Source organism: Drosophila suzukii, chromosome 3 (assembly GCF_043229965.1).
Source record: "Drosophila suzukii chromosome 3, CBGP_Dsuzu_IsoJpt1.0, whole genome shotgun sequence".
NCBI classification, from domain to species: Eukaryota; Metazoa; Arthropoda; class Insecta; order Diptera; family Drosophilidae; genus Drosophila; species Drosophila suzukii.
Window position 1 is genome coordinate 80,106,265 of NC_092082.1, and position 27,604 is coordinate 80,133,868.

General features: G+C 42.4%; 1 protein-coding gene across 2 annotated transcripts in view; it reads right to left on the reverse strand.

Moving 5' to 3' along the window:
• Positions 1–27,258, reverse strand: part of tara (SERTA domain-containing protein 2 taranis) — a 38,343-nt gene extending 11,085 nt beyond the window's left edge. The window contains exon 1 of one of the 2 annotated variants that reach the window (XM_017081045.4): positions 26,875–27,258. In XM_017081045.4, coding sequence (XP_016936534.4) covers positions 26,875–26,898 — 24 coding nt within the window. In that variant the 5' untranslated portion in view covers positions 26,899–27,258. Of the gene's footprint in view, positions 1–6,600; positions 7,130–26,874 lie in introns of those variants that run through there. The other variant, XM_065865472.2, reaches the window with a different exon arrangement.
• Between the last annotated feature and the right edge of the window lie 346 nt (positions 27,259–27,604).

Here is a 27,604-nt window from a genome sequence, read left to right on the forward strand (position 1 = left end):
AAGACTTTATATCGAATCTTGTAGATTGTTCATAAGGCTGTCATAGTTTTTAAGATAAATACATTGTACTAAATAATCTTATTAAAAATAAAAGTTATTTATCCAAAACAAGCTTATCTTTTAATTTAGTGATCTGTCTTCAAAAAATCCAAACAAGTTGATTTATTTGATGTTATCATTAAAAATTAATCATAGGTTAAGTTCTTCAAAATAATATTTATTTCAATATAAAGTTTTTAATATCACATAGGTGATCTAAAGAACGTACGACCAAAACCATGATTAAGCGATTCACATTGCTATTATTCCATTTCCAATCTCAGTTGATCTTCAACTTCAGGCTTTATCGCGTAACGCAATCTGCGTGTCCTTTATTTAACGGTTCCATGGCTAACGCTCTTTAAGGGGCTGCCTTGCCGCTTTAACCCATGTCCGCCCACGAGCGCCCAGCCGTGACTATGACGCCAACTCCCGGCCACCCGTACTCCTATATTCCGGCTCTACTTCGATACGGCCGCCCACACATACAGACAACCCTCCTCCGGTGGCTGTCCCCCCTTATAACACCCTGAACTGTTTATAAAATAACCTTATTTTGCACACATACACACAAGTTTTCGATGTGGCAGTGTGTGTGTAAGCTCCATCAGCGCCCACGGGGTTGGGTGATTCTTCCTCTTTCCGAAGCACCCTCTCCCTGTGCTTTCCCGTCTCTCTTTGGCACTTTATGCCTGACATTATTATAATATTATATTCTTTATAATAATGGGTTGGCAGCACTGGCAGCCGAAAACCACCTACAGCCATATACCAGCCACCCAACCACCCAGCCACCCAGTCACCTAACCACCCTTTTCACCCCTCCTACATCCTTCGCCTCATCTTAACCCCTCTCATCGAGTCGAGTTGGCGACCCTGCGCAGTAAAGTCGAGCCGGCTTTTCTCTATCGTACGACCCTCCATACTCCGATATCCCCCTTATAAAAGCAACCCAAACCACCCACTCAGAATACTCATAGTGTTGGGTGTGGTGAGATATGCCGTGTGACGTATAAAAGCTAAAAACGTTGGCAAATATAATGAAATTGGGTGAAATGCTATGCCACCCACTGTACATCCCGTTAACCCCCCCAAGTTCTGGCATAATATAAAGCCTACCAAACAGGACGAGGAATACGCTGGGTAATGGGTGGATGTGGATGGTGGATTGATGGTGGTGGTGCTGCGCTGCTGTCGGCGCTGGTGGTGGTGGTTTTGGGCCATCCACTAGTATGAAAACCACTTTTCCAATTGCACGTACACCACTACGTGGGCTGGGTGAAAGAGAAAGAGAGTGCGGAAGAGAGAAAGAGAGATGGAATGCTTCCTACCACTCCACCGCCACCTTCCCCTTTTTTTGCTGTGTAGGTGGGTGGGTGGTGGGGCGGTTGTGTCAGAGAGGACAGCAATGAGAGAAATGAAAATGGAAGCGAGGACAAGGCGGCAAGAGGCAGGACGTACAAAAGTACACAGAGGAAAATCAAATCACAGGGGGATTCCCAAAATGCGTAGGTAGATTCGTGTTTCATAAGAAATGTATGTAAACGATGAAGCAGCCTTGCGATATCTTTACTTGAATTGGTATGTTTAACAGTATAAACATAACTTATGAAAACTGAGATCTTCTTATAAATACCATATCATTCTAAATGATGTCAACCTGCTCCCATTTTTCTGCCAGTGTGCTTGGGTGGGTGGTGAATTGGGGTGGACCATGAGTGGTGTGCCAAGAGGGCAGCTAGCCTTGCTCTGTCGCTGCCGCTGCTGCTGCTCTGCTCACGATAACTTTAATTTGGCTTAATGGAAATTTTCGTTGGCGCTCTCGTTGTGCTGTTATCCTTAAGCAAACTCACGGATGCTGCTCCAGTCGCTGCCACCCCCATCAACCTCCCCTACCCTCTGAGTTTCCCAACTGGCCATCGTCCATGGTCCATGGTCCCTGGGTCCGCGTGTTAAGTAGGTGACGCAACCGCAAATTTGCGGCTGGCGATTTAATAATGCTAATGGTGTGCGTGTGCAAGTGCATTGGTAGTTGGACAACTGCACGTGTAGTTGCTGCTGTTGTTGTTACTCTGGACCGTCTGTGAGTCACGTCATCATCACACGGCCGTCGTCATCGTCATCGTCGAACCATTTACGTCGTCGCCAGCCGGTAATTCCCCGAACCCATAGCCATTGCCATATAGCCATACTCATCCCCCCCCTCTGGGTGGTGCAAACAAGTGCAAGTGATGCGCATTCATTGATAAGATTTCGTGCCACAACTCGCCGCTGCCAGCTGTCTTTGTATGTTGCCCATGGATGTGTGGGCATACATTAAGCCAAGCCAAGTCAAGTCAAGACCGCGTTGCCATATAAGCTATGCTCTCGGTGCGAGCAAATCTTTCAATCGGTCAACAGGGGACCCGGACCCCAAAGAGGCACACTGAGAGCTATATGGACAACTTGCCACGCTCTCTGTTGTGGTCAAAACAGCTGTTGACAACGGAACAACCTGCAATGTCATCAGCGATAAGCACAAGTTCTGGAATCGCTTTAGCGATCTGGGTACCTTCAAATCCCTTAACTAGTCAACTTGAGGTTTGTTGAACCCACCGCTTACGATAGGCTCTGTTATCTTGGGCTCTGAACTTAACCCTCGGCCAATCGAAAGTCATTAGCACGGGGGCTCGGTTATATGGGGGCTAATACAGCAATGGGAATTTTAATTATTGGGGGGAATGACTACCGATAGATATTAGAAACGTGCAATGATAAAGCAATTGGAAGCAGTTCAAAGTATAGCTGACATAGATAATATCTTGTTAAGGGCTAGGAAATAAGGCTGTATTGATTTATATTGAATATATAGGAACTTTGTAGGGATATTGTCTTAAGGCTTTCCCTTGGAAGAACCTATTCCATTCAAGCAAGTCACCATCCACCAATTCCTCTGCTTAACCTGGGATTCTTTTCTTTTTCACCTGCGGGACGACACAAGTCGTGACTGGGACCCAAATTGCTCATGCGACGTGGTGCCAGCACTCGACGACCCCTTCTTTAACAGTCTTTTGTTTACATTTTTAGAAGACTGGCACCACAACAAACGAAGGAAAAAAGAAATACCAACTCCTCCTCTTTTTTTTTTCTTTTTTGTTTTATTTGATTATACATTCTTCATTGAGCAATTTGCGTTTTCGTGTTGCACTTGACCCAAGGAGCCGGCAACAAGTTAAGATGCGAGGGCAAATTAAGGGAGCCAGAACAGCCAAGGATAATGGTATTAATGGGGCACACACATATATACACACCCTCCTCCGAATCAGAAGCGATGCTTAAGCCCCCTGAAGGCATTTATTTTATGGCTGCCCCAGACACACCAGACACATGTGTGTGTGTGTGCGTATCCTTCGCTGGCTCATACATACACATGCAAATATTACAGCGGCTATATGCTATATGCTGCAACCAAAGCGTAACCAAAACCAAACCAACCAAGTCGCGATTTTCATTCATAAAATCGAAGAGCCAAAGAAAATGGGCAACCAAGGAGGAGGCTGCGCTGTCGACGTCGCTTTTTGCTGCCACTGCCGCTGCTACCAATAACTCAAAAGGCGCGCGCATTTCAGCGCACTTGTGTTAATGTATCTGAAAGTGAAATCAGCAAAGGCGGCCCATGTATCCGTGCCATGCCGGTCCGGCGCCAACTCCAAACTATTATATTTGCCAGGCCACGCGGCCAGTGGCTCTGCTTCGGCCTCAGCTGCAGTCGCTGCCGCGGCTGGCGTCGCTGTCAGCGGCTCTGCCTGCTCAATTAAGTGAATTAAGTCTCGTGCCGGAATTTGCACCACCCCAAAAACCCCAAACGAGCGGGCGAGACGACGAAGAGGAACGAAAACAACAACAACAACAGCGTTCAGCGCAGCACATAACCATAAAGAACAATTAAAAAAGCAGAACAAGAAAGGAACGAAGATAAGGCGCTAAGAATCAAGGCTGCATCGAATGGGAAATGCCCTTTGGGCTTCGGGAAAAAGGTAAACAATCGATGGTGCGGTTAAGGTGTGCGTTGCATTTATCAAAACGGATCATTGTGTAATAGTGAAAGGTGCCAGGCAGGGTTTTTCTCAATGATTACTTCCACTCGAAACTGCAACTTCCTCCAGTCAAAACGGCACTCGGAGAAAGAAAGGTCTATACAAATCCTCACTTGAAGATTTGACATCTTATTTGGCGTTCTACTTCCCTTTGTTGGTTCAAGCTAAATGATTTTTAATTTATAAAAAGAATTGGAGTGGTTTATATCTAAGACAGATTCAATTTAAAATTTATAAAGTGTTATAGCAAGGGAGTATATATCATAACTATTTAGTTTCGAGTTAAAAGTAGGGATATCTATGAACAGGGCTAACCAGATTTAGGGACACTATTCTATTTCAACATTAAAAGGTTTTAGCGATACAACTTCGTATAAAATAAGACACTACCCCATCAAATGTTTGACTCATAGAGATGTTTGACTAGTAATATGAAAGGGAAATATCATATTTTAATGGTACCCATTCTCCAAATCTAATAAAGTCTTAACAAACTTAAAATAGTTAGAGCTAGTTATTTTTTTTGGTTCCACCAACTACCAGACAAATTCCCCATTACCCATGAATGTATAAGAAATATTAAATGGAAATATTATAGTTTAAGAACTCAAGCTATCTATCATTCAAAGTTTGGATTCCAAACCTAACAAAGATCTAGCAAACATGATCTAAAAATCCATTTATTTGAGAGATAACATATTTTAGAGTTTCTATTTTGGTTCCACCAACTGCCCGGCGAATTCCCCATGACCTAAACGCATTGTACAACTTTTCTTTACTGTCGAAAGAACTAAGAAATTAATACGAGCTGCTCCGCTGCCGCCAACGAAAGAGAAAACGTAAACAGAGCAATGACGCTGCTGACGCCGACGGCGACGCCAAAAAGTTTGTTGCTGTTTTCTGCGGGGGAGCAGGCTGGCGAAAGGGGGAGGGGCAGTGGAGGAGGTGGAGGCGGAGGCGGGCAGAGAGAGCAAGCATGAGGGAGAGCCGAAAAAGAGCGTTTGCATGTAATTAATTAAACGGCCCCAAAAGTCAGCTGTCTGCTGCCGCCGCTTTTGCTGCTTCTGCTGTCCAATTGTTGCGTTGCATTAGACGACGCAGCGGCTTAGCCGGCGACAGCGACGCGGCTGAGACGTCGACGGCGACGCTAGCCGCAGCTATTTAGCATATTGTGCGAATGTGTGCCAATAGATGGCGCTGCATGATGCCTGGCCTGGTCACAGAAGTGCGAGGGAGAAGGACAGCCAGCAGCTCAGACTGTTATTACTGCACTGAAAAGCAGGCAAGTGTTTGTACCAAGATACGGGGAACCCCACAATTAGCAGTACCCAAAACACAACTCTTGTTTTAGTTAAGCAAACATGTTAGGGATTGTTAATGACTAGACTTTGTTGATCTTTTTGTGAAAATAACAAGAGATGTTCAAACAAAATAAAATTATTGATACTAAATGATATGATATCTGTCTAAAAGAAAGGAAAAGAATATGGAAAATGAATATAATATGTAGAGTTTTTATTGTATTTACTTGTGATATAGAAAATGTCTATCTTGTTTCCATATGGCTTCATATTAATGGTTTTACAAAAACCTTACTTAACTTCCATCGAGTCACCTCATTTCTTACTGTGTTTTGGCATGGGTTTTGGGGGGTTAAAGGGGGCACTGGCCAGCCTGCTGGCTGCACGTGCAACTTGTGCATTGTTTACATTGCTGAATGGCAGCAGCCACCGAGAGCGGGCATTGTTGGGTTCTTGGGTTCGCTGCCACGTCCCTTTGTTGTTGCTGATAACCCTCCTTACTCGCATTATCCACCACCTAAGTTTGCATGTCATGCCCAGAGCACCACCATCGCTGAGGCACCACCCACTGGGGCAAAAACACCCGCCCACGCATTGCCAATAAGCTGGCACAAAACCACATGTTGAAGCTACGCGCATTTCGCAAGGCGGCGTTGCAGGTGCGGTATGCCACCTGAGAGATTCCTATTCCCCAATTGGCGGAGGCGCAACCTCAAAGTCGCCTTATCAATCCAAGCTCAACTTGCGGCAAGTTCAAGTTGCTGATAACTCAGTTAGAGGAATTGGGGTTACCAAGAAACTTGAGATGTTCGCCCTAATCTTACTTATTTTTGAACTCTCAAGAGGGATTTCCCTTATATTTTTGGTGGAGTTTTATAAATCGTATATTCATTTGGTTAGCATTACATTAAAATGTATAACTTGTTTGTTTTTCAAATAAAATATTGAAATCTAAAGATATTTGGTATAATCCCTTTTAAGATTTATTAAAAATTATACAGTATCAAAGATCTCATATATTGACCCACCCAAATAACTCTAATTTAAACCTTCTTCACTTTTAATAAGTACGATCACTTAAACTCAGTATATAAGGATTTCTCTTTGAGATGTACCCCCAAAAAACCCAATATTCTTAAAACTAATTCTGGGACCCCAATCCTCGTAGGATCTTCGAGACTCACCTCAGTGCACATTTTCGGCTGGGCCGTTCTCAGTTTCACAACGTTTATATCCAAATAGATGGAAAACGAAAAAAAAGGTAACGCGTTGGAGTTTATGTTCAGGGCGGTACGATCCCTGTCAGTCAGTCACTGGGCGTGTGGGCGTGGTCCTGGGCGGATCAGAGGGCGGCCAGCAGGTGTCCCGAAGGGAAGCGGGACGAGCAGGCGTAGGAGCGGCCCAAGGCGGCATCACAGAACTTGGACGACATGGCTGATCGATATCGTTTATGTTCCCCAAAAAGTGCACTATTTCGAATATTATATATTTTTCAGTTGGTCACGTTTATATGTATGTTTCACATGCACTCTCATACGATCCCGAAAATCACTGTTTCGAGTTTGATAACTTTGAATTACGCGCGCCTGGCGAACGGCTGGCTGTTTTGAGTTTACGTCGTTTTCGAATTGGAGCTGTCTGGCGGGCACGGAGCGAAAGAGCGACGTGGACCTCGCAGCGCCGTGCTAAAATCACAAATAAAACGCTCGGCGCTCAAGAAGCAGGCAGCAGGCAGCCAAACGGCAGGCACGCACACAGGCGCAAGTAAATGCACCCCTGTACAAGCAGCGCTCGTGAGTGCGAGCGGGCGCTCTATATGCTGCCGTCTCTCTTCCGCGACGCGCACTTATGTAAAAGCATTGAAACTGAACGAGTTTTTGGATGGCAGCGGGGCTGAGAGGAGAGGAGAGCAAGAGCGTTGATGGGTGGGAGGAGAGCGAGAAGAGTGGAGAGGAGAGCACACACACACACAATACAGGGGCATTGCCAGCTGTGTGTGAGGCCGAACGGCGTTGCCAGCCGAGAGTTTCAGCCCAGCACAGCAACGCAAAGCAGAAATCCCAACAACGAAATAACGAACTACGGAATAACGAACTACGAACAGCGAAGCGAAACGTTGTGCAAACCAAAAGCAAACCAAACCAGGCGCTTTGGCCCGCCGGTTCGATTGTGGGAGCGGGTATTCAAAAGATACAGGCGGCGTTGCCAGAGTTTCCGGCTCGATTCGAAAGTCGATTGGGTTTTTGACATTTCGGATGCTGATCGGAGGGTTTTTGAAAACTGCTTGTGTTGACATGATTGTACTTGTAGCTTATACTTCATAATTTATCAGAATGCAATATTATTTGTCATGTTTCAAGTATATACAATGCAGAAAGAATATCTTATGTTTAACGTTTGCTCATAACGATTGATAGCACTGCCCAGTAGCAATATTCTTTCTTAGTCATTGAAAGTAAATATAAAATTGTTTGTGTTGATGTTATTTTCATAATGGGTATAAGAATAAATCATTAATTTATAAAAATAATTTTGTAACTCTTGTTTACTCCACAATATTGGAATGGTAGATAAACAGAACATAGAAAACAAAACGTTTTAAAATGATCTAGCTACTGAGAAAGCGTTTTTTTAAACCAAATCCAAAACATATATACAAAATAATTTTTTGATTTCTTGTTATAAAAAAAACGGATTAGTAAATAAAAGTGTTAATAACCAATTTGGTAATGGATTATAAAGAAGTAATATTATTATTCTATGTAGTCTACTTTGAAAAAGTAACTGTAAAAGGTGATATAAATTAAGTCAGTTATTATTAATGGTATCGAAATTAAAGATTCATGGCTTATAATCTCCCATATTGATCCAGAAAACCCAGTACTTTTCCCAACCCGCCAGGCAGTGGATTCCCGACCATATGGCAACCCTGTGCCGCACAAGCGCTGACTAACAGTCTACACCAATACCACCAACGGCGTATCTCTCGCCGCTGTGTGTGCGTGTATCTGTGTGTCAGTCTTGCTTGTCAGTTGGGATTTCGTTTCGTTTCGTTTCGTATCGGGTCGTTCGTTTTCGTTTCGTTTATATAAAGGTACATTTCCACATGGGCATATGTATGTACGTGTATGCGAGTGGTATGCGGCGAAGGCAGCGACAAAGAAAACTGAGCCAAAGCGACTGAAACGCTCGCTGTGAAAAGCAAAACTGAACTCGAGTTGCTGCTGTTGCTGTTGGTGTTTCGCTGGCGACGTCGGCGTCGTCTCTTCTCGTCTCCCTCTGCACACCCCTCGCCATCCCCCTTTTTTGTTGAAACATTTTTGTTTATTTCAGCGGTGCGCTCGTATCTGTATCTCAGATGTTGGCTGACTGGTTCGGTCCGCACACTGGCAGTCGTATCTGTATCTGCCAGGTACTTTTTGCCCGCTTCGTGTGCGCTCTGTGCTATTTTATGCGCTATTGCCAAGATTGCTGTGCGAATTTCGCCTTGAAACATTTTTTTTGTTTTTTCCCTGCTTTTCGCCGAGCTTATCTCTTTTGGCCCAAAAAAGTCGCTAAAAAATACAAATAAACTACAACAGCATATTGTATATTGGCTAAATGGCTAAAAGCGCGCCAATTCTAATTCGCCTGGGCCAAAAGGCGAAGAGCGAACTCTTTCCTTGATTGAAGGTCAGCGGAGGAGAAGTCGGGCAGTCCGTCGCAGGCTGCGGACCAACGCTGACTGATTGTTTTCAAGTTGCGCTGCTGGCTCGCCAAATGGAATGGCAATGCAGTGCCGTGCCGTACCCATAGCACACCGAAAACCCAAACCCAACCAAAATCCTACCCAACCCGACCCAACCAATTTTGCGTCGCATATTTTGCCGTATCCTGCTCCGCTGCTTCCGTCTCTGTCGCGTCTCAGTCGCTGATGTCATTACTTCGAGGCGAGCGAGAAATGGGGTTTATTTTTTATTCCCCATCGACAGGGGTACAAAGGTAGTACGAAGTACGGGTTCCGTTCCAGCTGATGACGGACATGCAACTGGTCGAGGGCTATCGCTATCGGTTATCGGACTTCGCGGGTAGTGCCGACTGTACTAGGGGCAAATATCATGGGGTTCTGATCTATGATCGTCCTGGGGCTTAAACTATAATCCAAAAATGTTGGAAAACTCTTTAGAGTTAGAATGTATGCTATTTTATATGATTGTACTAGATGCTCTAAGGAAACCTTACTGTTTATAAACTCTAAGAAAGTATAGAAAGGTTTAGGTATAGTAAATATAGTATTCTTTTTATGAAATATGAAAAGACATACTTAAAGCTACTGTACCAATTTATTTACAGACTTGGTAATCAATTGAATAGATTTATTTGTATGAAACCATATCTTTATTTAAGGGACAATATGGTAAATCTTTTATATTTTATAAATTCTAACAATGGGAAACTCTTGGAAAAGATGAACATATGTGTCTATCCCAACTTTCATAAGCATCTTTTTTATGAACAACTTATTCTATCTTATCTGAACATCCTGACATTTTCCGATCCTCTTATGATCTATGATGTATTCTTTCTTATCTTCAGGGTTACCTGACATCTTTCTCAGAGTAATTTGGCATCTTAATCGGTCAATCGATCGTTCGAACGATCATTGCAAGTGGAATGCAGATGTGGAACTACCAGATATTTCCTGAGTATCGGCAGCGTCGGGAGTTCCGATTGTGTGCCACTTCGGTTGTTTAGTTTAATTCGTGACGCGATGCAGAGCAGCGAAATAAATCAAAACAACGGCATGGCGGTGATAAAAAATCGCTTTTCACGTGAGAGTAAAAGCTTCGAATGCTGCGCAGTCGACGTCGACGCTGCTGTTACAATGCCGCTGGCAGCGCTGTTGGCGATTTGAATATGTTATGATGTTGATGTTGCATGTTGGCCCGCGTCGCCAACTGGTTTTATTTTTATTTTTATTCTCTATTTCTATTGCGTCTACTTCCGAGTTCAATGCAAGTGACGTCGACGGAGGCAGCGACGTGGGCAGAGGCTGCGACAGCGGCAGCGACGTTGCGCAACCGCCCACACGCGCTGCGGCTGCCGTTAGCTTTTCTAAATATGTGTGCGTGTGTTTTGGCGAGGCTGCGTCGTGCAAATATTTTGCCAGCATTCGCTATTCACACATATGTCGGTGGCCCAGAGGCTGCGCCACCCCCCGAGGACACCACCCCCCCCTCGCACACACACACACACCACCACCACCCACCTTACTGTACTAACCACCCCCACCAAACGTGTCCCATTGAAAGCTAGCCGGCACTCACTCACTGGCAAACAACACACATGTTGCTTCGGTTTAGATTTAGACGAGTTTTGAATGCTGAATAAATGGCCCGAGTGGCAAAAATAGCGGGGGGAGTGAGATGGAAAAGCAGGAGGAGGAGGACTTTTCAGCACCACCACCACCATTGTGCCACCAACTGCTGCAACATCCACGGCAGCAACATCGCAGCACCGCAGCAACAATAGCGATCGTGTTGCAAAAACAGGTGTCCGCTTTGCATAGTCTTGCCTCCGCGTTGAATGTTTGGCTTCCATTGGAAGAGCTTTGAGTATGGTCAACTGGGAAGTTAGTTATGGTACACCTTTCGATTATGATATAAAGTACCATTTTTATGTACAAATTTAAATGATGTGAGATATTTTCGATGAAGTGATTTTATACTACTAAATAAGGATGATCCTATATATATATTATATGATAGTTACAACCATGAATATTAAAGAAATATTCTAGTTCACCCCACTAACGGTATTATTTTCCCAAATATGCTCAATGTTAAACCCATTTTTTGAATTCTTTGGGTTATTCCTTCCAAAAGAGAATGCTTTCACATTTGATTATGTGATTAATTTACCTTTCTATTTATTTTAAACTCATTTAATCGAAAAACAATTCGGATCACTTTTCTTTTAACAAGTTTAAATCATGATTAAATATTACAAATATTCTTCACAAGTATAATGTCCTATACTTACTTATTAAGTAATTTAAATAAAAAAGTACTCAACCGCCGAACTTTTAAATTAAAATTGTTATTTAATATTTCGAAAATGGTTCAGGCTTGTAAGTCTCCCGACCCCGTTCGATTATATTTTAATGAAGTAATTCCATACTCGAAAAGCCTTTCGCTATACAGATATCAAATAAGTACATTTGCATCGATGGTGCATTGCAATATTTGTTTCAACACGAAAAGTGATAGTTATGCACAGGTAAAAAATTAAATTGGCCACGTAATTCCTGTACTGCGTATTGTAAAAATAATTAAATGATTTGTTTCTTGCTATTTAATTACGCCCACCCTTTCCGAGATTTTCCTTTTAAAGGATTCATTACCTAGTTATTGCTTGCATCACAAAGAGTCTCGCATGGGCACGGGCATATGGGGACTTCATGCAACTCATTCGCAAATAAAGCAGAATAAAAGCAATCTGAGCGAGCGAACAAGCGCCGTTCAGTAATCGAATCAATTCAACGCCAATTATACAATCTGTCAACAGGAGCAGGAGCAAGGAAGGAGCAGAGCAACCTGCTCTCTGCGACGACGAACTCCCCGAACCGACGACCCTGACCGATAGCATCGCAACGGGGGCAACCTGCTGATAAGAAAGCATTCGAACAGGAAGCACTCGCCGCTTGTGCCAGGAACAATAATCAACTGCAGAGGTAGCAGACAACTAACCTTCACTGAGAAAAAAGGGTGGAAATACTGCACAGCAGTTTTGAAGCTAAGAAGAATCCGGAGGAATACTTAAAAACTTAATTTGTTTATAGGTATTTGGGGAGGGGTTTCCTAAATAGGCAATTTACTCATTACATCTTACTAATTTAAAGATCATAGGGCTTAAAATCTGTATCTATTGTAAAAAAATGTTTTGTACTTTATGTAATAAAAGTGAGTATTTAATTATTTAGCCAATTTTCAGTCATATTAGAAATTTCAAACAGAGTTGTTTTTTATTAAAGGAGTTTACAGACAAGATATATTTTTTGATAGATCTGTTAAAGTTATTTGTGACTTCGAGACTTTGCTAAAACAAAGATTTCTTAAAGCTGTTGTGTTTTTGATGTGAATATTTAAAATAAGTATTAAATGAAACGAAATATATTGCTAGCTTTTGATTCTTTATCGTCGAATCTTGGAAATATTTCCATATATGGTTAAAAAGAGGATTTATACCAAAAATAGTTTTTATATGATCTTTGAAAGCCAATGTATTAAGATTATATATCCAAAAAAAATCGAGAAAACTGAAATTGCAGCTGCTTTTTCCCACAGTGTCCAGAAAGAATCGTTCATTAAGCTAATAGAGAACTTGTTCCTGGTCGATTCTGCACTTGTTCGCCTGCCCGCGAACCTATCGTCATCGGTCGATCCGATCCAAACCGATCCGATCCATTCATTTCCGCTTTGGCCGGAGTTTGTTGTTGCTTCGTGGCAGCAGCAACAGCGGCAGAACAACAACTCTGCTAAAAAGGCGACCATTCGGAACCGCCGAGCGAAAAACTATTGCACCTGATTGCCTTGAAAAGCGAGCATAACCAACAGCAATAAACAAAAGCGATCCGTACGCGGCGAATTCAAAAGTTTGAGGATCGTTTCGCCGCAAAAAAAGAAATAAAACCTTAAAAAAGAGAGTTCTCATTCATTTCCTGCTCTCTCTTCCTCTTGCCAGCGAAAACTACGAAAACTTAAGACCCAGCTGACTACCAAGACGACAAGTTTTCAAAATGAAACGTACGAAACTCAATTGTTGTTGCTGCTGGCTGGAAATTGCAGAGAAATTCCTTTGGCTTAATTAGCCTCTTTCGTTCGAGGCGAAAATATTTTCAAATGAGAAACGTACAGGCCGCCAAGAAAGCGGCACAACAACAACAGCAACAACAACAAAAAGAATGGCAGAGCAGAGCAGAGAGAAAGAGGCGAAAAGCAACAAAAACAACTCTGAGCTCAGAGCACAAATGAAACCAGTTTAGTTCATTTCGTTTCGTTTCGTTCATTAATTCAAAATTTCCATTTGAAACTTTTTTCCCTCTGCTGTTGCTGTTGCTGCTGTAGCTGTAGCTGCTGCTTCTTCCTCTGCTTTATTTTGTGTGTGCGCTCTGCTCTTCTCTGTTGTTGTGCTGTCGTTGCTCATCCCTGATTCCCAACCGCCCTCCCCTCTCCGCCTCTCCACCCCGCCATCTACCATCCCGATTCCATTCCACCCCACCACCCATCCCGCAGCCCAACGTCATCGTCATAATCAGAGTTTTAACATTTTATGTACAGTGTGGACAGGCAGAACTCGCTAAGAAGTTCAACAGGAAATTTCTTTGTTGTTTTTTTAAATTTTATAACGTTTTACCGTATTATTCAATATTTACTCAACCTACAAATCATGACGACATAAAATGTTGAAATTGTTATTTTGATTTAAAAAAAGTTGGCATTTAAAGATATCCCTTTTTATTGACATAAATATTTTTTTAATGTTCTACCATCTGGTTCAACGAAATGTCATAGCTCGAAATATAAGTATAAAATGGCTTACAGTTCCATTTACTATATTATTTCTTATTATTTTAATTTTATAAAATATTTTTGTGAAATGTATCTTACAGATATGTATATCAAATGCAAATGAAATATATCTAACAGATACAATGTATCTTACAGATTGAAAATCCTAATTCTGTTCATTTTAATTTTAGAAATGTTTTAGATACATAAACTGTATCTTACAGATACCTTTCTCGATCCATCAGTATCCACTGTATTTATACACTCCCCCACACACAACCGCCTCGTACATAGAGCACAAAGAGGGCCGAAGAGCAAAGCTCGTTTTCGTTGCGCCGACGAAGTTCGTTCGTCGGTTCGTTCGTTCTCTCCCACAATCGCCATGCCTGACTCACACTGCTCCACCGACCGCCAGCTATATACACATAACCTACAAAAATATATAGCCCGTACATACGTCGGATTGTATGTGCGCTGGCTGCTCGGCGATATTTGTGCGGCGCATCGTGTGCGCTGTCAGAGGCAAATGGCTTGATGGCCGTACACTCGATGGCAGAGAGCAGGGGCAGGGGGCAGGGGCAGGGGGCAGGGGCGGGGGCGGACGGGGAGCGGGAACGGTGAGCGGGTAGCGGGACATTGCAGGCTGGTTGGCAGACAGGCGGCATAACATCAGCAGAGGCAGCACAGCAAAGGCAGCAACACAAGTGCGCAGGGTTGCCAGGCGGTCGGTTATGCCAAACGGCATTGAACCCTGAACCGGGCCTCACAGAGCAGATTGCGGGCATTATAATGGGTTCTACGAAACTACAAATGATTAGCTGGGTTCGGAATTCCAATAAATATATTTTATAATATGATGGTCCTACAAGGTCATACATATAACAAAAAACTGAATTAAATAATAGTTGTCGTCATTTTCATTTTAAAATTCTGGAAAATATGATTGACTCTGTTGCTTAAAAGGTATAATAAAAAGGTAAATATAAGTTTTATTATAATCAAGGCCTGTTGATATTTGGATTGTTAATCATCTAAGATTTTTTCATGTTTCATTTTCAAAACAATAAGTTGGTTGGAAATCCCTGCTGTAAAGGTCTTCAAAGGAATGTATTTCCATTGCTTTCCCAACTACCCTGGCAACCCTGGCTGACGTAGTATCGGGTTTTATATGTACATGCGCTGACGCTGTCACGGCCTCTGCCGTTTCCCTTCCTTTCCCTCCCCCGACCGCTCATTGCCTCTCATCCCCCACTCATTCTCGTTTCGTTCATTTCGACCGTCGAATAGTCCCACCGTCGAACTGTGGGACTGAACAACCAACCAACCAACCAACCGACCGTCGTTCGCCTCGGCGCGTCGTATGTGGGAACGAAATAATACCTATAAAAAAAAATTATTTTTCCCTCGGTTTTTTGCCCCTGCCTGTGCTGTGCTGTGCTGTGCTGTGCTTCTTCTGGCTCCGGCTCTGGCTCTGGGTACAGCGACAACGAAAAAAGAGAAAGACTTGTGGGTAGAAAACCAACAAAGTACGACTATAAAGTACGACGACGACGACGGGGTCTATGGGGGCGATGGAGGATGGCGGATGGTGGATGGTGGATGGTGGATGGTGGATGGTGGATGGAGGGTTGAGGCGAACAGAAACAGAAAAATTTAAGATGCTTTTGCTTTGCTAAAGCGAACCAAGATCTGTTGGCTGCGGGACTGGAACTGTGTGGACCAGAGCCGAGAGCTCAGGCTCTGTTAGAAGCATGTTGAAATGAAATTGCTGAACGGCGAGTTGAGCTGAGTTGAGTGTCAGGTCGGACCAGCCCAACCAACCCAGCCAACCCAACCGACCCAACCGACCGACCGACCGAAAGAAAGGAGGAAAGAAAGAAAGGGGCCCCTGCGTAATGGTCTCTGCCGCTGCCACTGCCACTGCTTTAGTTGCCGTTGTTGCGGGGGTGGGCAAATGTTTGGCAGCATTTTTGTATTAAAATTTTATGCGAGTGTGTGGCGGAGGCGGCTCTTGGTTGTTTTTGTTGCCGCTTGTCGCTGTCGCATCCGAGAAACTTTGAACATGTTCGGTGCTGGTGCTGCTGTTGTTGTTGCCTGTGCTAGTTACTCGAAATATCAGCAAAAAGGAGGTTTAAACGGTCCAGCCGAAGCTTTAAATACCCTTGCTAACTGACTAAAGGATCTTTTGGAGTACTGAAGAAAGTCTTACCGAAATCCTAGATGTTCATGCATTTCTCGTTTAACTATAACGAAATGAAATATCTCTGTAGTTTTCAATCCTGCTTGATGTTAAGTTACTTTTAGGACCACTTTTCCGTTCGCATGTTAAACTAAAAGTAGGTTTTAAACATATGTAGTTGGACATGCGAACAAGAAAACGAACCTAAATGTGGGTTTAAAAATCCAAATATTCATGTTTCCAAGTTGTTTAACTTTAACTTTACCATAAAGAGGGAAAGATGGACACTTAAATATTAAATATATAGTAATTCTGTTTGCAAAAGGAAATGTGATCAAGAATAGTAAGGATTGATAATGAGGATTTCTAATGGTATACAACATTTGTTATATGATCAGATCTGAAGACAGACATCTTTACCATAGAAGCTCAAGTATAGAAAAATTTGAATAGTAAATTTGCAAACTATTGGTTAAAATAATAACTCCCAACCCACGGGATAGGGTAGAGAAGTGCTGCAGGTTTGGCGGATTTCAGTGTGGATATGTTGCTGTGTGGATGTCGATGTGAATGTGGAACGCCGAGCCGAAACAGAGCGAACGGAATGGATGCGATGCCAGCCAGGGACGTAGATGGGGATTGCCAAGGGGGACTGGGTGGAGGAAGGGTGAAGGGGGCCGCGAGACAAACACGGAGATGTTGGATGCTGATGCCGATGCCGATGAAGACGCAGATTCAGATTCAGATTCGGGCCCCAAAGACCAGAGCGACCAGCTGTTGGCCTTGTGCTCGGCGCACTGTTGTTGGCATTATATTTTTGGAGACTCGCTCGTTCTCTCCATCGGAATCGCCTCTGCAGACTGGCGACTGGATGGGAAGATGATGATGACTCGATGCGATTGAGTAAAACTTATCCAAACAACAACAGAGGCATTAATAATGTTTGTGTTCGGTGGCGCTGGCTATTTTTGCCCGACCGCTAGCGAGGAATTGCGACTGTCGAAATGATCGGTTCCATGGGTATAGCTATATATGATCTCTTCTCCTGGGGCTGTGTACCATTGATAACTGAGATCAGGTGCAGCCAGGAATCGAGATGGCCTGAAATTGCTGGTATTGGCTGATTGGCGCCGCATTCGTTCCTTTATTAGATTAAGTGTTCTTTCATTTGGTTTCTGGGTCACCGGTTTGGGGATCACGAGAATAGATCTTCATATTTATACCGAATTTCATTGGAATTCGTTGACTACGAGGAGAACGCTTATAATGAATAGCAAATCTTTGTGTAGAGGATATAAAACTACATAGTAATAAATAGTTAAGTGATAGTTAAATAATTTTTAAACCACAATTTTAACTTTTGTTATGACATCGTTTTAAAAGCAGGAGAGTCCTCCAATCAAGCTAATTGCACCGTAAAGTAGGCAATAAAATGATATAACAGTTAAATAACAGTTTCTATTTGCATAGGCTGAACTAAGGACGCACTCAATCGTATGATCTTCTGGGAAAGATGGGTACTATAACTGGTGTGTTTAAGCTTCTTAGTATTCAGTTTGTTTTACGAATGCTGGTTTTCACTGCCACTCTTCTAATGCCAGTTTCAATTTCCGAAAGCTCGCATTGCAGCCACCCACCTAGCATTATTCGTCGCCCCCGCCCTTCTGGCATCCTGTCCCCTACCCATTCCCACCTTCTGGCCAATCTCTCTAGCCCTGCCAATTCCCATGCCTCGTCCGAGTTGTCCCTGTCGGATTAAAGTTTTGGCCAGGGCCAAAAGCTGGTTACGTTCCGTTCGGTTCGCTTTGGTTCGTTGCGCCGGGGGAAAAGTGAAGGGGGACGCTTAGAGCATCAATGCAACTTCAGTTTTATGATTTAACCCACTGGAAAACGTATTTTTTAACTGTTAGGAATTCGGAGAGGTAATTTAAATGATCACCAAGTGCTTTCGTGGAAAACTAAGTTTCCCAATGGAAAATGGAAACAAATTGGTTAAATTTAAAACATATTTCCTAAAAGCAATTTTTTTTAGAAATCAGAAACATTTTCTGTTGGTTTCCAATGTTTTTAATTCCCAACTACTTCTCTATAAAAGAAAAATAGTATCTTAGAAACCAGAAATATTTTCTGTTTGTTGTCAATATTTTCTTGAAGTAATTCTCTAATAGTTCCCATCTTCTTTTTCCATGATGAAGTGCTATACAATCTAAGGTAAGGTCCTGTTTCTTCTTTAAAACATAGAAATTAAACCATATTAACGGGGATTAATAAAATAATTTAGTTTTAGAATATTTCGACAGAAAAGCATATTGCCCAAGGCAAAAATCTCCAGGTAACTAAAGATCCAAAAAAAGATTGCTAAAAACATAGTTCTTGAAGTTTTAAAATTGGAAATTCAAAATCTTAGTTTAAGAGTAATTACAACTACATTTTCTCGCAGTGCATCTGGAAGTGGGGAGTGTAATTGGGAAATAGAGAGGGAGTGGGCGACCGATTGCAGCTCCACGACCGCGCCACTCGAAGGAAGAAATGCGATTGCCGATTGGGGTTATAATGGATTTCGACAGTCCAAGAGTTGCGCTCCAGCAGCGCTGCCGGCGCTGACGTCGTCGTCGGCGTCGCAGTTGCTGCGCTGCAAACGGTTCGCTGTTCCTTTTACGCTTATTAGTTTAATTTGCCGCTGCCAGGGATTGTGGATGCCGCATGCTGCATGCTGAATGCTGGATGGTGCTGCCTCTGCGGTTGTTGTTCAGTTTTTATTACGACTGTTTTGTATTTTTTGCATTTTTGTGCTTTTTTCTGCTTATGGCATGCAACATGCTGCTGGCTTTGAAGTTCTTCGGCGACTGACGCGAGCGCTCTCTTCGAGGCGACTCCAAACAAGTTCGAATTCGCGACGTTGCAAGGTGCATTTGCCCCAATCCCGAAACGGATGACTGTGTGTATCTGTGTGTGTGTTGTTTTTGTCGGCCGGGGATTGTGTGTGCGGGCGATTTGCATATATGCAAAACACTTGGCAACGCCGCAGAGCAGCCAAAAATCTGAGACTGCGACGGGGCAGACTCACATGTTGCATGTCGCCTTTAATTTATGCCGATTGTCCCCCATCTCGCTCTGGCTACCGACTACTGGCCTCTGCCATCCGTCTGTGTATATATGGGTCTCGCTCTGTCGCAGCTCTTCGACTTGCAGCGTTTACAGTTAAAGCTATCAATGTCATCGCCTGACAGACGACAGGCGGACAGGTAGCGCCACCTCACACATCAACTAAGCTACAGTGGGCTCTGGGTGATTAGAACTGAAACGTATTATATATTTTCTAGAAGTTCAATCCTAAAGATTGGAATTGTGAAGTTTATTTTAAGCTCTATGTTCTATAACTCGGATACTCTGTTGTTAAAATGATATTGTATTTAGCCCATGCTGTAATGCTTGGTGCATTGAAGAGGTACATATAATTTCTTTTGTAAAAATGTGTTTATAGGTTCACATACCCTTTTATCAAAAGGACCTTTTTAGTAAAGAACAATAAAACCCATATAACAATTTCTAAATCTTACTTGTAATATTTTAAAATAACCTGTATCTTAACAATTGCGATGTTGTACAATTTAATAAAGTTATTACCATGACATTATTTTTTAATGATAGGCAACGTCTTACAAGCAATTGCTTACAACCTTAAAAGCTTTGAAATATGTATGAGTTTATGGTAAGGATACATCTTATAACATAAATGTAATCGGTTCCATTTGCATACCATACTGATATAATATGACTATAAAACATGCCTTAGATCATACTTTGATTGTTTATTTTCGGAAAGAAGTTAATATGATTTGAAGAACGAGGAACTTTTTGAAATAGTAGCTTTATGAAATAAAACTAGCAAACAGCAATATAAGACGTTTAATACATTGGGGAAGTCCCGCAAAACGTACTAGTGTTCATCACCCTCGCGACTGCTTAACACTCTGAGTTCAAACAAGTTTAATGAAGTCAAAAGAAGGCCTTCGAAGATGTTTTGGTTTGGCCAAATAAAAACACTAGAGATACTTAAGAGCTTCTAATTTGCGAGCGACCACTGTGCCGTTTCGTTTATCTGTCTATGTCGCTAAGAGGGGTAAGAGGGCAGGAAGTTGAAGGTCGTTCGTTCTCCCTGTCACACACACACACACTCACTTATTCTCGGCCGTACTCATATTTATTTATTACTTTTTATGTTGTTTTAATGACGCCGACGACGTCTGCTCTACTTCATCTGTTTCTCTGCCGGCGTCGCTGCCTCTGCCGCTGCCGCTGCCTCTGCTGCTGCCTCTCCTTCGAGCCAACTATTGGCATCTCTGTCGCTCGCCCGCGATTATTTTCGGGTTATTAAACCAACCGCAACAACTCAGACGGCAAACAACAACAAACAGCCACACACAACAACAAACGAGCCACTTGCAGTTTTTGAATTGCTGATTAATTTTATTGCTTGTTGTAATGATAAATTCGTTTTTTGTCGGTTTTTGTTTTGATCACTTGCTTCGTCGCTCTACACGTGACTCTGGCTCCCCCTACCCCCCGCCCACCCTCTGCCTCAGCCGCAGTCGCAGTCGCAGTCGCCGCCTCTGCCGCTGCGCTGCTGTTGCCTTTTGGTCTCCGCCGTTTCCTCTGCCGTCTATAATTTATTAATTGTGCTCAGAACGTGAAACGCTGTCGTCGCCTTTTTTGTTTTGATACGCCACTTCGTACTGCCAAAGGGTTGGGTGGTCGTGGTCCAAAGGGGGCGGGACTTTTGGGTGGCGAGTGGAGAACAAGTCTCGTTGTTTCTGGCCGTCGCCGTTGCCATTGCACTTGGTTAAAGACCCCCACTCCTTATAGAGGGGGAGCACTTTGGACTCGGCGTACTTGTCAACTCAGACTGAGGCCGTCTGATGCTGCACATTGTAAGTATGTACACATGTTGTTCTCGTGACGGAAGGAGACGTCCACATTAGCTGAGCTTTGGTAGCTGACTAAACAGCCGACTAATTAGTTAGGATTACGGTAATCACTCGTTATTAAGTTCTTGCTAACCCAGGAATTGAGTTCTAAAAACCAATAATGTAAGATATGCGATGTAATGTGTGTACCCAACTAATAAAACAATCTTATTTACAATCATTTAATGTACGTCTTGATCTTGGTATCTCAAGATTTTTGTTTGGACCTTTCAAGAATAAGCAGAACGTATTTTTAAAGTCTATGAAATTGACTCAGGTACATTGCTGAATTTGTAACTTAAAGTACAACATTAGCTTCGGTAATATAATACTAGTACTACTACTATAAACTACTACTATAGTAGCAGAATACTGCTATATGCTACTACTAATACTACTAATACTACTATTTTAACTACTTTGGTACTTTTTTAAGCGGGCAGTTTTTCGGATTCTAAATTATGATTTCATCGGTAAAATGTTAGGTATATTTGTGTACAAGTGACAAGATTTGCAATCGGTTTTCTACTTTTATCAACAAAAAACTTCTGAATAGATATCGCAGTGACAGATAAATGTCAATTTATGTATGAAATTTAGAAAGTAACTTCTATATATGGGAACCAATTGGTTTCTAGCTTAAAAAAACATAGTATTCATGTAAGTTTTTCGATTTAGAAGAAGTGTCTTTAGCCCGAGTACTTTATCTAAACAAATTTTGGGAGATCCCTAACGTATTCGATGAGCACTCAAGACCGTCAATTAAAGTACCTGATATTTTTCTTTCCCTTTTCACCCACAGTATCTGGAGCACTTGACTTCTTTATTCACCTGACCCATTTGTATTCCCCATGCGATCTGCTTTTGGTGTCGTAATTGGAATCGCACTTTCGTTCTCGTTCGGTTTCATTCATTCATTCCCATTCCCATTCGATTGTCATTTATTAGGGGCCGATCATTACGTAGACATTTGTGTTTGACAATTTGAATGGGTTTTCTCACGCTAAGCAGCGCTGTCGACGTTGGCGCCACTTTGTCTTTCATTTCACTCACTCATTCAATTTTCATGCCTCTTGCTGGCCGTCGATTGTTTGTTTGCTTCCGTCTGCTTTATTTTTTACTGCTCTTTTTTTTCATTCATATTTATTTAGCTAATAATATAAGTCAAATCGAAATTATTTATGATACCCGGCATCGAACGTGAATGTGGATGTGGATGTGAGTATGCGACTTCGACCCTACCCCAATCCAATCCCAATCAGCTGGGGGCTTTTGTTTTGATCGTTATGTAAATGGCTGAGTGATGATTTTTATTGTTTTTATTGCCACTGAATAATCGGCGTGGGTTGATAGTGAATGCTTGCGTGCCGGTATGTGTGACTCGTAGTAAATATTTGGCTTTGAAAAAGTGCTCAATGAATGCCACGGACAGCTGATCTAATCGCAAATGCCATTTATTTTAAGAGTTCCTAAATGTATATATCATTTCTAGTGAAACTGGTATGCTGAGATTAGCTATTTTATAATTTGATGGGTTAGTATCTTAGTCTGTTGGATTGTAAAGATAGTTATAGAAAAGATATCAACCTCCCTCGGGGTTTCCAAAAGTAATACTATCCAAAAAAATATAATATAATATAAATAATGATTACTTTCTATAGTGATTTATGATTGCTACTATTTTGTATTCTCCTATGGAAGGCATTCGTAGTTTCTTTTATTTTAGATACTTTTTGTATCTTTGTATCTTTTAAGTTCCACTCACCAAATCAACACTCCATTCGAATACCATTTTCCCTTTTGTGCCGCTGTTTCGCACAACATAAAAAGGATTGCGGTGTTGCCCTATGCTAAATGATGAATGCCAAAAAAGAAATCTCACCGCCCCCAAATCCGAAACCCCAAAAAGTAGCGGCATTTTGGCCGCTTTCATGTATTTCCTCTTGATTAGAAACTGCAAAGCAAAACAAAAACCGGAAAAAGGGTTATTTTTTATTGCTCTTCGTGTGTCGCTGTGTGTGTGTGTGACTGTGTTTACTTCTTAACTTTCGGCGATTCCCTTGGTTTTTTCTTTTTTTTATTATTATTATTGTCGCCGGCTTGGGTCGACTGCGCAGTCGGCGTCGCGAGCTTTTAGCATTTTTAAATTGACGTTTATTATGCGCGCTGCCTTCGTTGTTGTCGTTGCCTTTTTTTTATTGTTTTCTTTTATTTTTGTGTGTGCCTTGTGTACTCAACATTGTTTTTGTATCTCTCTCCTTGCGGCGTTGGCGTTGACGTTGACTGCGACGCGACTGCGGACGGCGACGTCGACGTTGACGGCGCTGCGCCGTTTCTTTAGTTTGTTTTGGTTTTTAATTTAATCGTTTTTGTGGCCGCTCTTTGTTGTTGTTGTAGTTGTCGTTAAATGTGCTTAGCACGTGCTGCCGGCCTACTACCGCCCTCTCTTTCCCTCCCACTGCAGTGGTTATTGTTGACTCTTGCTTTTGCTTTTGCTGTGCTGTTGCTTTTGCTTTTGCCCTTTTGTGTCTGCTCTTGATGCTTATTAGCGAGTGGCATTCACTCACTCTTTGAGCAAGTCACTCACCCTCTGCCCCATCCCCCCCCCCCCTCGCACTCACTCACCTCCATTCATTCATGACGGCAGGTTGCCTCTGCCTCTGCCGTCGCTTAGAAACAAGTGGCCAATAAATTATGGCCAGCCGCAAGAGCAAGAAGAAGAGCAGCAGCAGCAGCGGCAGAGGCAGCACTGCCCATTTGTATTGCCCATTGGAGGCGTAATGGTAAATACGCATAAAACCGTAATACAGTCCAACTTCACTATGTCGAATTGGTCCGTCACTCAAAGAAGAAATTGTGTAACAATACCACAATACCACTTTCATTATAACAACTTTACAATTCCAATTTGTGTGCTCTAGGTCCAACTTAAACTCGAATCAGAAGAAAAGTCCTTTCCTAACTTCGAATTTCACTATTCTAACCCATAATATTTCTAAATTTCACAAATTCCTAAGCATTCAAAGATTATAAACATTTTATTACTTATACGATGGATTTACTAGATGGTAGGACTATTTGGCTTACCTCAAGAACATTATTATGATAACAAAGATACAAATACCAACTTAATTTGCAATTTTGTAAAAAAAAAAACTTTTTACTAGATGGATGGTCTATTTGGCTTACCTCAAGAACATTATTATTATTGTATAACAAAGCTACAAAGAGCAACTTCATTTGCGATTTTTTAAACAATCCTAATACCTTACATAACAATACTTTTTAAAAATCACTTATTAATAAAGATATCCTAATTTAATTGACACAATTGGGGGGCTCACAGACAAAGATGGCTGCTGAAGAGCTCTTTATAAGCAGTAATTCTAAAACAAACACTTGAAATTCCCTATAAGCACTCAAAGCATATTATTGTAATGAAATGAGAACTCGAACTCGAACTCGAAACTCTCAATTACGCCAATTGTTCATTCATCAGATGCTTGCGGTTCGGTTTAGAGATGTTCGCCTGTATTTATAGCTCGGAAAAAAGGGTTTGTCCGCCGCCGGCTGCTGCCCCACTCTCCGAAAGAGATTGTGTTGCCTGGCATGGCCTGTGCCTTTTTTACGATACGGAAACTGACCTAAGGTATGCGACGGGCATTTGCATGGGACCGATAATGAAAATGAGTTGATGGGGTGCCCCGCCCCCTGCGCCCTGCCCCCCGCCCACAAAGGAGCGGAACAAGCGCAAGTCATGATGCTATTATTATACAACGTTCGGACTTTGGTACGTCACTGTGTCAAGGACAAGTGGATTCCTTTGCGAGTAAGTGTGTGTGTGTGTGTATGGTGGGTGTGTGCGTGAGTTGGTAAGAGGGGAGTGGTAAGTGTATTTATTGTTGATTTACCGTTTTACGACCTTTGCCCTGGTTAATCATTTATGTGGAGCGGCAGCGAATCTGTTGACTTTTTAACAGCAGACTTTCCCACAGGGAGACCGGAGATTCCACGTTTATTTCGCTTCACGGGTTGGTTTTTAAGACTCGGAATAACAAAGTAGGTTTGTCTTAAAATTAGTATTGATACAAACTTTTCCTTTGGGAATCGACAATACTTCCAACCCAAGAAGTAAAAAAAAATTTGTAACTATCCATATTTTTTTTTTATTTATAAAGTTTTTTGTTATTTATAAAGGTTTAAAAGAACCGGAGTTACCAAATCTATAGTTCTATAAATTATTAAATTAGATAGATTTTGGTAAAGATTACATTTAGCAAGATAGGTTTGGTATACGTCAATGTAAAAAACTGTGAACAGAAATATTGTCCCTAAACTTTGTAAGAAAGTGAAGCATTTTCAAATATCTTCTATATTTGTAGTATGCAATAAAATCCTTCATAAAATGCCACCTGACAAATTCCTCGCACCAAACATTTTTCTCAAAGTCAGCATATCTGCCATCGTCAAACACTTTGGCCAATTGTGGGTCAAGTTTATTTCAATAAATTTCTTTCCCTCTCTTCATGTTTTATTTGTTGGGAAACTTGGAAGCAATGCCTGCAACGAATCTTAAATGCCAATGCACTTTACACGCCCCCAAACCAACCGCATCCCCGCCCCCAAGGGGCGATTGCCAACCCCTCGACGTGTATGACATTTTTGCAGTTTTTGTTTTGCTCGCCGGCTTCTACGCCTCCTTTTTCCGATGGTCCCCCCCCTTTTACCATCACCCACCGCCCCCTTTTCGTCGTCCATCATCACAAAAACTTTCATTTAATTGCTGCAAGCGGTAGAAATAAAGAAAGAAAACAAAGAGAGAAGAGAAAAAACCTTGCTGTTGTTGGCTTTTGTTTACTTGGCTTCGATTGCAAGGGGGTCTTGTAGGAAGTGGGGAAGGGGGAGGGGGAGGGGGGTTCAAGACCCCAACTTGGGAATGGAAATCGAATCGGAATCGGCCATCGAGAATCGGGAATTCGAAGGGGGGGCAAATCGAGGAAAATGGCTAGCTGACGACGCGTGCTGTGCGTGCCTACTACGAATGCCCCACATGGATATGCGTGCTGGAGGCCCCCTCTTTTGGACCCCCCCTGCAGCACCCCCCTCGTCGCACCCCTGACCAATCCATTGAGCATTTCCCGGCCGTAGCCAAATGGCTTTTCAATTGGTTTCGCCGGTAAGCGGCAAAAGAAACACGCGCACAAAACATAAATGCCGATAGAAGAAACTCAAGAATCAAAACAAAGATAGCGAATGCACCTCAGATGGCAAAAGCACATGTACTCATATGCAATCATATCATACATGGTCATACATATTAGGAAGCTAGTAGTGTAGTATCATATTGTCATGGTATCATTAAGGACCATAAGTCCTAAGACTGTGTTTTCAAGCTGCAGAAACTTCATATTTGGAATTTCGACCATACAAAAGTTGATTGAAATAATTTTATATCATTTCCATTTAATATCTTCAGAGATATTCAATTAGTACACATTTGATTATAGGAATTTACGTTTTTAAAAGTGTTTTATTTGTGCTTAGGATAGAGTAACAAATTTCTGAAACGTACTTACTCTTAGATGACAATGTTAAAATGTTAATTTAAATTTAAATTAAAAATTTGATCAAACTATATTAGCTCTCTTTGAACTGCATCTAATTCTTAAACAAAGACAATAACCCATCTATGGCAAATATCTTTAAGGAAGATCAAGTTCGATACTTGAGATATAAAACCTTATTTTATCACGATCTACTTACATTGGATTCGGTCCACATTTTCATGGTTTCCTGCGGGGTCTTGAGGAGGTAATCTTGGCTGGCGGTAATCTTAGTTTGGCGCCTTTTTCTGAGTCGCTGCTTGTTTTGGGGTTTTTTGGCGGTGTTCCTTAGCCCCAGCTCCACATTTTAGCGGGATTGGGGGGAAGGGTTTTTGCGGGGAACTCGATCGCCTGGGCCAAGAACAATTCACTATTGCACACACAAAACACACACACAGGCAGGCCGATGTTTTTGCTGCCGCTCTTGTTCGACTGGGAAAATGTGGAAAATGGCTGTGGAAAATTTACGTAGTTTTTGCTCGGGCTCTGTGGCTTTGGCCGAGCGCCTTTGGCGTCGTCGTCGCTGGTCGCTTGGCGTCTTGTTGTGCGAAGTGCAGAGTTCGTACTGAATGCTTTTGGCCTGGCCAACACACAGTCGACAGCCGGGTGGCCAGAGTTGCCGCCGCTGCCGCCGAGGCTGGGAAACTCTCTGCGCTCTGGCAACCCTGCCACATGCGCGCGTTGTTGTTGCCAGCTTTTCCGCCTCGCATTTTCGTATTTTCAGTTGCGCTGTGGAAAGCCACCAGGCTGGGACACAATCGGGCGCAAGCCAAAGGCCCAAAACTCAATACCAAACTCAGGCCCCACGATGCTCTTAATATCCTCCCCAACCATCCCCCCTCCTCTCCCCTTCGCTCGAACTCCTCCTTTTCATCATTTCCTGAACTATT